The sequence below is a fragment of the Lolium rigidum genome, chromosome 2 (genome assembly GCF_022539505.1).
Source record: "Lolium rigidum isolate FL_2022 chromosome 2, APGP_CSIRO_Lrig_0.1, whole genome shotgun sequence".
In the NCBI taxonomy this organism is placed as follows: domain Eukaryota; kingdom Viridiplantae; phylum Streptophyta; class Magnoliopsida; order Poales; family Poaceae; genus Lolium; species Lolium rigidum.
Window position 1 is genome coordinate 38,839,056 of NC_061509.1, and position 11,558 is coordinate 38,850,613.

Here is an 11,558-nt window from a genome sequence, read left to right on the forward strand (position 1 = left end):
TGGGCTCATCGTCGCCAATCGAGGTGGCACACGGCCCAGCCCGTTCCCAATCCAACGGCCGCAGGCCCATCCAGCCCACCACTAATCTCCACCACCTCCTTCCTCCTCTTCTTCTCTTCCCCTTTCCGTCCCCGAATCCACTCCCCGCAGCTCAGCTCAGCTCAGGTGACCACCCTCCTCGCCGGAGACGGAATCCGCCGCCGCCGTCTACTTGCTCCTCGCTATCCTTCTTCCTCCCCGCGCGATTGCTCACCGTTCGCCGTTTCTCCAGCAGGACCACGAGTACGACGACAGCTTCTTTCCTTCCGTCCACATCGGGGAGCCATGTCCGGCGAGCCGCGCGAGGAGGAGGAGAACGCCGCCGAGCTCAAGATCGGCGAAGGTGCGCCCTACCCCCCCTCCCTCCTCCCCTCCCTAGGGTTCACCCCCAAATCCCTCCCCCAGCGAGATCCGCCTAACCCTTGATCCGCGCGCGCGCGCGCGCGCGCCGGGCGTGCAGAGTTCCTCAAGGCCAAGTGCCTGATGAACTGCGAGGTGGCGATCATCCTGGAGCACAAGTACGAGCAGCTGCAGCACATGTCGTCGGACGGCGGGGCGGACCAGGTCTCGCAGGTCTTCGAGAAGTCGCAGGGCTACGTCAAGCGCTTCAGCCGCTACAAGAACCCCGACGCCGTGCGCCAGGTGCGCGAGACGCTCTCGCGCTACAGCCTGCACGAGTTCGAGCTCTGCACGCTCGGCAACCTCTGCCCCGACACCGCCGACGAGGCCAGGGCGCTCGTGCCGTCGCTCGTCCCCGGGGGAAGGTTCCAGGGCGACGACAGGATCGACAAGATGCTCAACGACCTATCGCTCATCAAGAAGTTCGAGTAGCCCCCTGGTTCCTTTCCTCACCGTAGTAGTATCGGTTAAGGTCACATGATGATGTGCTACTGGCAGCTGCTTATGTTTGATCTTCGCATTATCTCCTTCGGAATCATCATAATATGACCGACCTTCTGGGTGTCTGTTAATGTACCGAGTTAAAACCAACCTTGTTGCTATTACCGTCTTGTGATTCTGATAATCATGTGGAAGAGTTGGTTGCAGACTACTCAAATTCATCATCTGTTTGATGTCTCTTTGGGCTGGTTGTTGTTGTTTACAGTCTCCAGGAGCAGGCATATACTGTTACCAAATCACAGTTGGTGCAGGTGACTTGTTTGTGTTACTTTCCCTTTGGCAACAAAAACAGAATAATATTTCCCATAATCTTCCTCGATGACTAAGGTTGGATATGATTGTCACTGTGCACTATTCTGAATATGTTTATTTTTGTGTTTAGGTGGAGCACAGGACAACATTAGCTGATACTGCAGAACTACAGGTTTTCATTGCGGTAGGTTTGAAGTTTTGTTATGGTTGGTATCTTCATATTAAGGTTCCATTTCTTCACGTTTGAATTAATTGAGCAAAGCAGTTTTGTCTCTTAAGTCCATATAGATTTTGTAAAGCGATGTGAACTTTTGCACTGTAATCTGTCTTATGATTGCAAACTCCTTGACATAACATAATGCTTTTGAGAGAAGTTAATAACCATGACCAGCCGCTCAAATTTGTTACTGTATGCACTTCTCATCCACTATATCAAGGAAAACTTTGCTGAAGAAATTGTATTATTGTCTCCTTGCTGAAGAAATCAAACTGGACAGCAAGTTTCTCCTTGATGTTTTATATGAGATAATAAAACAAAATCAATAAGAAAGATAAATCTACTTTTCTCTTTTCAGCTTAGTTTTAACTTTTAACACCATAGTCGTTAGAACTATACCAAATATTTTGCTTTATTGTACAGTCAAATTCAGTATATACGTGAATAATTTCCATTTAGCTAGAAGCCATGTCATCACTTAGTTTTGCATTATGGAATGGAAACCACTTTTCACTTACTATGAATATTTGCTTATCGTGTCTATGTGCAATTAAAAAGTCTGTAGTGCTCAGCAGGGTCACCTAATAAAAAGGTCTTACGATCAAATCTATGGAATCTGAGCTAGGGTTGCCCACCACATGTCTGTTATAAACTTATAATGCATTACCCGATGTAAGAATTATTTTCTACTTGGGTGAATTTTCCATCCATATTTTTCTATATAGTTTAGTTCAGCACTAAAAAAATGGTAACCTATTTATTTGTTCTTCACAAGTGACATTAGCATTTCGTAGAATTTCTAAGATCTCATTTCGTATCTTCAGATTCTCAATGTACCATTTTGGGGCTGTTTGAGAGCTGAACAATGTTTGCCATGTTGACCATTTCACATGTGTTTGAAATGTGTATAAGCATGATAATATCTTAAGCTTTGCCCTTGGTCTTTTATGATGATATATGATTTCCACCTAACCTATTTAAGAGAGGCCCAATTTGGTTCTCTCTCACATAACAATTTTATACACTTATACACTTTCATAGATGGCCACAAGCTTCGGTTTTGGGGTGTCTCTGCTGTTTGGACAAGGTTATCTCTGTCAAAGCATGAGCATTCAATGTTCTGTGGTTTTGATTGAAGTCAGTAATGATATTCTGCTATCTAAAGTATTGTTTCATTTAGGTTTATTCTGGCTCTGTAGGTGGAAAGCATGGTGTGAACTTTGTGATTATAATTTCTGCTGATATGTTTTGTTCCGAATTTTATATCTCGCAGACAATTCAGTCAGTTTGGCCTTTTCTGGACATTTTAGAAGTACTATGCTCATTTGATTTTTTTCCAACTGGACTAGCCCCTTTCCATTACTCACATAACGGAAATAACAAGTCTTTTACAGGCAAGTGACAGGAAGAAAGAAAGGGACTGGAAATAGAAGTTGGAAAAAAGAGGTGCTATCAGAAACCTGCTGCGAATGCTCGCCCTCCAACATCAAGTGCAGCATAACCTGCAGTGAGCATCAGGCGCTTGGACCTCTCAGTTCCCCCATCACCAGAACACTCCGATCTTGCTCCAGCAACCTCCTACACCTTCTTCATGAGTTGATCAGCACCAGCTCGAATAGCTCCTTTCTCTCCATCACTGTAGAGACCTGGCCAGTGTTTCAGAAACGAGCACACAGTGAAAACAATAGTGACATGAGATCTGAGAATGAATTTCACAAGGTAATTTTGTTTCTGATGGTCCATATCGACCAGCAAATAGCTGACAAAAGAACAGTATAAGAGCATCTCCAGCCGCGTCCCCAAAGCGACCCCAAAGGTATTTGGGGCGCACCGGATATTTTTTCCATTCCCAGCCGCGCGTCCCAAAGGCCCTTTCCGTCCGGCGCTCCGAGTCCGTCCCCGATCCACAGGGGACGCTCCGGGCGCGTCGGACACAGCGAGAAGCGAGGCGAGGAGTGGCGGGATCGACGCCAGCGACAGACGGACGGACGCTACCCTTGCCTGCCTAGCAACGGCGCAGTTGCGGGAAGGGGAACCGTCGTAGTGACAACCACATCGATCGAACTCCGCAAACGCATCTCTCTTCGATATATGCACTGCCATTCATCCGTGGTCAATAAGATCTCCATGTATGCGCTTTCCAATCTACAACTGTCAGGTGCCATTCATCTCTCCTCTCCTCTCTCTCACCATGAGCAACATCTCTTTGCCATCCTCGCTATCCTTACCTCTTGGGCTCCACGGTCTCCTTCCTCATCCCTGCACTGGCCAATGGAAGGATGCAACACCACCTGTGCCATTCATCTCCCGCCACTCCAGGTCCGAGCGAGCAGACAACGCCTCAGGGAACACATTTCTGACTTCTCATGCAACACATTTGTGACTTATTTGCAGTGCACCTTGGAGCAGGGCCGGTGATGCATTATTTGGTGTAGCCCTGCCTTCACCGCTTCGATTCCTTCTCAGTGCTGGCTGCTGCCTAGTGCCTAGGGGCAAATGAATCGAGACTTGACTAGCGGAATGAGCAAACCAAGTCCTATTTCACATTCCGACAAACGAATCCAGACATTACAGCTTATTATCCCAAACGACCGATGAAGATGATAATTCTGGATTCGCACACAGCATGTAAATATCTCTCCTAGTAGGCCGGACCAATAAGGCCAGCCTTTTGTTCTTTTTCCTTCTTAAATCTATGGCCCAAAATTTACTGTCCCTTTTACCTCCTGCTTGCTTTGACACGGAACGGAACAGCATACTCTGTTTTCGGTGGAAGGCTATGGCATCTTTTTAAACATAAGACCCTCGGCCCGGCTTCATATATAAAGTTCTAATGACAACGAACAATTCACCACATACAAACATCGTCTGAGACCAAACACACTCACACTGATAACACCATAAATCCATACATACGCCTCTCACGCTGCCCGCGGCAAGACAAAGGGAAAGATAAAGACTAGACTAGGACGCCGCCTGTCGAGTAGCTCCGGTCCTCGTCCTCACCTGAAGTCGCCTAAGCTCTCCCAGCGCCTCGTCCAGAAGCTCCTTGTCCCGCTGTCTGACCAGTACCCTCCAGCACTGCATGTGTATAGACATTGCGAACATAGCGTCAGCCGGATGTGCGATCACTTTCCCCTCTAGAGCTAGCTTGTTGCGCGTATTCCAAAGCGTCCATCCTAACACCGCAAAGGCAAACCAAGCAAGCCTACGTAGGGGCCCGGACAGGCCTTGCACTAAGGAGATGAAATCCCTGACCCCTGCCGGGTTCCAGGTACATGAGAGGAGCTCCCTAACTTCAGCCCACAAAAATCTCGCGAGGTGGCAGTTGAAGAAAATGTGGTCACAATCCTCCAACATTCCACACATCGCGCAGTTCCCGTCGGAGGGTCCATGCCTCTTGTCCAACTGTTCCGCCGACGGAAGCCTCCCCCTAATGAGTTGCCAAAGAAATACTCCGATCTTTGGGGGAACTCTAGTAGCCCACACCTCCTTAAAGAAAGTGACAGTCGCCCATTGCGACAGGCGAAGGTACAGGGAGTGTGTAGAGAAAATCCCTGATGGCTCCAGGCCCCAAGAGACCTGGTCCTCCCCCATGGAGTGTGGGTGTAGATCAAAAATCCTACAAAGGTTTTCCCATTCTACCACCTCAGCCGTGCCAAAGGTCCGTGATACGTCTCCGACGTATCGATAATTTCTTATGTTCTATGCCATATTATTGATGATACCTACATGTTTTATGCACACTTTATATCATATTCGTGCATTTTCTGGAACTAACCTATTAACAAGATGCCGAAGTGCCGCTCCTGTTTTCTCGCTGTTTTTGGTTTCGTAAATCCTAGTAACGAAATATTCTCGGAATCGGACGAAATCAAGACCCGTGTTCCTATTTTCACCGGAAGCATCCGGAACACGCGAGAAGGACCGGAGGGGGCCACGGGGCCCCGGATGATACCCCGGCGCGGCCGGAGGGGGCCGCGCCGCCTATGGTGTGGCCCCCCGTCGGCCCTCCTGCGCCGCCTCTTCGCCTATATAAAGCCCCCGACCTAAAAACCTCGAGGCGAAGAACCACGATACGGAAAACCTTCCGGAGCCGCCGCCATCGCGAAGCCAAGATCCGGGGACAGGAGTCCTCGTTCCGGCACCCCGCCGGAGCGGGGAAGTGCCCCCGGAAGGCTTCTCCATCGACACCGCTGCCATCTCCACCGCCATCTTCATCACCGCTGCTGCTCCCATGAGGAGGGAGTAGTTCTCCATCGAGGCTCGGGGCTGTACCGGTAGCTATGTGGTTCATCTCTCTCCTATGTACTTCAATACAATAATCTCATGAGCTGCCTTACATGATTGAGATTCATATGATGATGCTTGTAATCTAGATGTCATTATGCTAGTCAAGTGAGTTTTACTTATGTGATCTCCGGAGACTCCTTGTCCCACGTGTGTAAAGGTGACAGTGTGTGCACCGTGTGGGTCTCTTAGGCTATATTTCACGAATACTTATTCACCGTTGAATGGCATAGTGAGGTGCTTATTTATATCTCTTTATGATTGCAATGTGTTTGTATCACAATTTATCTATGTGCTACTCTAGTGATGTGTTATTAAAGTAGTTTTATTCCTCCCGCACGTGTGCAAAGGTGACAGTAGTGTGCACCGTGTTAGTACTTGGTTTATGCTATGATCATGATCTCTTGTAGATTGCGAAGTTAACTATTGCTATGATAATATTGATGTGATCTATTCCTCCTACATATGCATGAAGGTGACAGAGTGTGCATGCTATGCTAGTACTTGGTTTAGTCTTTTGATCTATCTTACACTAAAGGTTACTAAAATATGAGCATTATTGTGGAGCTTGTTAACTCCGGCATTGAGGGTTCGTGTAATCCTACGCAATGTGTTCATCATCCAACAAGAGTGTAGAGTATGCATTTATCTATTCCGTTATGTGATCAATGTTGAGAGTGTCCACTAGTGAAAGTGTAATCCCTAGGCCTTGTTCCTAAATATCGCTATCACTCGCTTGTTTATCTGTTTTACTCGCGTTACTACCGCTTGTTTACTGTTCCGGGCAAAGCACTTTTCCGGTGCCGTTGCTACTACTTATTCATACCACCCGTATTTCACTATCTCTTCGCCGAACTAGTGCACCTATTAGGTGTGTTGGGGACACAAGAGACTTCTTGCTTTGTGGTTGCAGGGTTGCATGAGAGGGATATCTTTGACCTCTTCCTCCCCGAGTTCGATAAACCTTGGGTGATCCACTTAAGGGAAAACTTGCTGCTGTTCTACAAACCTCTCGCTCTTGGAGGCCCAACACCTGTCTACAGGAAAGGAGGGGGAACGTAGACATCAAGCTATTTTCCTGGCGCCGTTGCTGCGGGAGGAAAGGTAAAAAGGCACTCATACTCCGGCTCCGTGTAACAGTACTTCTTCTCGGCGCCATTGTGTTTGTGCTCGAAGATATTTCCTTTAGATCCTGCAATTGCATCTTTTTGTTTCTTGTTTACACTAGTTTGGCATAATGGACAACAATGAGCTTCTTATTCTATTTCCTTATTTAAAACATGGATTGTTTGATGCGAAAATTAAAAAACCTATGGAATCTTATTTGCATGCTAGTAGTAATATTAGTATGAACGCTTTGAACACCATTGTTGATAATAATGTAGAAAGTTCTAAGCTTGGGGAAGCTGGTTTTCATGATCTTTTTAGTCCCCCAAGCATTGAGGAGAAAATTTTCTTTGATGATACTTTGCCTCCTATTTATGATGATTATGATGATAGTAGTCTTTTGGTGCCACCTACTATGGAGAGTAAATTTTATTGTGATTATACTATGCCTCCTACACTTGATGAGAATAATAATGATAGCTACTTTGTTGAATTTGCTCCCACTACAACTAATAAAACTGATTATGCTTATGTTGGGAGTAGTAATAATTTTATGCATGAGACTCATGATAAGAATGCTTTATGTGATAGTTATATTGTTGAGTTTGCTCATGTTGCTATTGAAAGTTATTATGAGAGAGGAAAATATGGTTGTAGAAATTTTCATGTTACTAAAATGCCTCTCTATGTGCTGAAATTTTTGAAGCTAGACTTGTTTTATCTTCCTATGCTTGTCACTTTGCTCTTCATGAACTTGTTTATTTACAAGATTCCTATGCATAGGAAGCATGTTAGACTTAAATGTGTTTTGAATTTGCCTCTTGATGCTCTCTTTTGCCTCAAATACTATTTCTTGCGAGTGCATCATTAAAACTGCCGAGCCCATCTTAATGGCTAAAAAGAAAGAACTTCTTGGGAGATAACCCATGTGTTATTTTGCTACAGTACTTTGTTTTATATTTGTATCTTGGAAGTTGTTTACTACTGTAGCAACCTCTCCTTATCTTAGTTTTATGTTTTGTTGTGCCAAGTAAAGTCTTTGATAGTAAAGTAAGTACTAGATTTGGATTACTGCGCAGTTCCAGATTTCTTTGCTGTCACGAATCTGGGTCTAATTCTCTCGTAGGTAACTCAGAAAATTATGCCAATTTACGTGAGTGATCCTCAGATATGTACGCAACTTTCATTCAATTTGGGCATTTTCATTTGAGCAAGTCTGGTGCCCTTTTAAAATTCGTCTTTACGGACTGTTCTGTTTTGACAGATTCTGCCTTTTATTTCGCATTGCTTCTTTCGCTGTGTTGGGTGGATTTCTTTGTTCCATTACCTTCCAGTAGCTTTGAGCAATGTCCAGAAGTGTTAAGAATGATTGTGTCACCTCTGAACATGTGAGTTTTTGATTATGCACTAACCCTCTAATGAGTTTGTTTCGAGTTTGGTGTGGAGGAAGTTTTCAAGGGTCAAGAGAGGAGGATGATATACTATGATCAAGGAGAGTGAAAGCTCTAAGCTTGGGGATGCCCCGGTGGTTCACCCCTGCATATTCTAAGAAGACTCAAGTGTCTAAGCTTGGGGATGCCCAAGGCATCCCCTTCTTCATCGACAAATTATCAGGTTCCTTCTCTTGAAACTATATTTTTATTCGGCCACATCTTATGTACTTTACTTGGAGCGTCTGTGTGCTTTTGTTTTTGTTTTTGTTTTTGTTTGAATAAATGCTTGTGTGGGAGAGAGACACGCTCCGCTGGTTCATATGAACACATGTGTTCTTCGCTTTATCTTTTAGTGTTCATGGCGAAGTTTCTTCTTCGTTAAATTGTTATATGGTTGGAATTGGAAAATGCTACATGTAGTAACTCTAAAATGTCTTGGATAATTTGATACTTGGCAATTGTTGTGCTCATGTTTAAGCTCTTGCATCATATACTTTGCACCCATTAATGAAGAAATACTTAGAGCTTGCTAATTTGGTTTGCATATTTGGTTTCTCTAGAGTCTAGATAACATCTAGTATTGAGTTTTGAACAACAAGGAAGACGGTATGGAGTCTTATAATGTTTACCATATGTCTTTTATGTGAGTTTTGCTGTACCGTTCATCCTTGTGTTTGTTTCAAATAACCTTGCTAGCCTAAACCTTGTATCGAGAGGGAATACTTCTCATGCATCCAAAATCCTTGAGCCAACCACTATGCCATTTGTGTCCACCATACCTACCTACTACATGGTATTTATCCGCCATTCCAAAGTAAATTGCTTGAGTGCTACCTTTAAAATTCCATCATTCACCTTTGCAATATATAGCTCATGGGACAAATAGCTTAAAAACTATTGTGGTATTGAATATGTACTTATGCACTTTATCTCTTATTAAGTTGCTTGTTGAGCGATAACCATGTTTCGGGGACGCCATCAACTATTCTTTGTTGGATATCATGTGAGTTGCTATGCATGTCCGTCTTGTCCGAAGCAAGAGAGATCTACCACCTTCATGGTTGGAGCATGCATATTGTTAGAGAAGAACTTTGGGCCGCTAACTAAAGCCATGATTCATGGTGGAAGTTTCAGTTTGGACATATATCCTCAATCTCATATGAGAATAATAATTGTTGCCACATGCTTATGCATTAAAGAGGAGTCCATTATCCGTTGTCCATGTTGTCCCGGTATGGATGTCTAAGTTGAGAATAATCAAAAGCGAGAAATCCAAAATGCGAGCTTTCTCCTTAGACCTTTGTACAGGCGGCATGGAGGTACCCCATTGTGACACTTGGTCAAAACATGTGCATTGCAAAGATCCGGTAGTCCAAGTTAATTAGGACAAGGTGCGGGCACTATTAGTATACTATGCATGAGACTTGCAACTTGTAAGATATAACTTTCATAACTCATATGCTTTATTACTACCGTTGACAAAATTGTTTCATGTTTTCAAAATAAAAGCTCTAGCACAAATATAGCAATCGATGCTTTCCTCTTTGAAGGACCATTCTCTTTTACTTTTATGTTGAGTCAGTTCACCTATTTCTCTCCACCTCAAGAAGCAAACACTTGTGTGAACCGTGCATTGATTCCTACATACTTGCATATTATACTTGTTATATTACTCTATGTTGACTATTATCCATGAGATATACATGTTATAAGTTGAAAGCAACCGCTGAAACTTAATCTTCCTTTGTGTTGCTTCAATGCCTCTACTTTGATTTATTGCTTTATGAGTTAACTCTTATGCAAGACTTATTAATACTTGTCTTGAAGTACTATTCATGAAAAGTCTTTGCTTTATGATTCACTTGTTTACTCATGTCATTACCATTGTTTTGATCGCTGCATCCACTACATATGTTTACAAATAGTATGATCAAGGTTATGATGGCATATCACTTCAGAAATTATCTTTGTTATCGTTTTACCTCGCTCGGGACGAGCAGTAACTAAGCTTGGGGATGCTTGATACGTCTCCGACGTATCGATAATTTCTTATGTTCTATGCCATATTATTGATGATACCTACATGTTTTATGCACACTTTATATCATATTCGTGCATTTTCTGGAACTAACCTATTAACAAGATGCCGAAGTGCCAGTTTCTGTTTTCTGCTGTTTTTGGTTTCGTAAATCCTAGTAACGAAATATTCTCGGAATCGGACGAAATCAAGACCCAGTGTTCCTATTTTCACCGGAAGCATCCGTAACACGCGAGAAGGACCAGAGGGGGGCCACAGGGCCCCCAGATGATACCCTGGCGCGGCCAGAGGGGGGGGCCGCGCCGCCCTATGGTGTGGCCCCCCTGTCAGCCCTCCTGCGCCACCTCTTCGCCTATATAAAGCCCCTGACCTAAAAACCTCGAGGCGAAGAACCACGATACGGAAAACCTTCCAGAGCCGCCGCCATCACGAAGCCAAGATCCGGGGACAGGAGTCTCTGTTCCGGCACCCGCCGGAGCGGGGAAGTGCCCCCGGAAGGCTTCTCCATCGACACCGCTGCCATCTCCACCGCCATCTTCATCACCGCCGCTGCTCCCATGAGGAGGGAGTAGTTCTCCATCGAGGCTCGGGGCTGTACCGGTAGCTATGTGGTTCATCTCTCTCCTATGTACTTCAATACAATAATCTCATGAGCTGCCTTACATGATTGAGATTCATATGATGATGCTTGTAATCTAGATGTCATTATGCTAGTCAAGTGAGTTTTACTTATGTGATCTCCGGAGACTCCTTGTCCCACGTGTGTAAAGGTGACAAGTGTGTGCACCGTGTGGGTCTCTTAGGCTATATTTCACGTAATACTTATTCACCGTTGAATGGCATAGTGAGGTGCTTATTTATATCTCTTTATGATTGCAATGTGTTTGTATCACAATTTATCTATGTGCTACTCTAGTGATGTGTTATTAAAGTAGTTTTATTCCTCCCGCACGTGTGCAAAGGTGACAAGTGTGTGCACCGTGTTAGTACTTGGTTTATGCTATGATCATGATCTCTTGTAGATTGCGAAGTTAACTATTGCTATGATAATATTGATGTGATCTATTCCTCCTACATATGCATGAAGGTGACAAGTGTGCATGCTATGCTAGTACTTGGTTTAGTCTTTTGATCTATCTTACACTAAAGGTTACTAAAATATGAGCATTATTGTGGAGCTTGTTAACTCCGGCATTGAGGGTTCGTGTAATCCTACGCAATGTGTTCATCATCCAACACGAGTGTAGAGTATGCATTTATCTATTCTGTTATGTGATCAATG

At 44.3% G+C, this 11,558-nt stretch overlaps 1 protein-coding gene across 1 annotated transcript; it reads left to right on the forward strand.

Annotated features, from left to right (window-relative positions):
• Positions 1-111: 111 nt before the first annotated feature.
• On the forward strand, positions 112-884 carry LOC124686274 (DNA-directed RNA polymerase II subunit 4-like). The gene is made up of 3 exons (XM_047220248.1): positions 112-165; positions 275-382; positions 500-884. Exons 2-3 carry the CDS (start codon positions 325-327, stop codon positions 868-870), a joined length of 429 nt encoding a protein of 142 aa, XP_047076204.1. The 5' UTR covers positions 112-165; positions 275-324; the 3' UTR covers positions 871-884.
• Positions 885-11,558: the final 10,674 nt, after the last annotated feature.

Bases quoted from the DNA above. Each gene is read 5' to 3' on its own strand.
- LOC124686274 (XM_047220248.1), top strand. From the start codon at position 325: ATGTCCGGCGAGCCGCGCGAGGAGGAGGAGAACGCCGCCGAGCTCAAG. The intron at 383-499 runs GTGCGCCCTACC...CCGGGCGTGCAG, and splicing joins CGAGCTCAAGATCGGCGAAG to AGTTCCTCAAGGCCAAGTGC.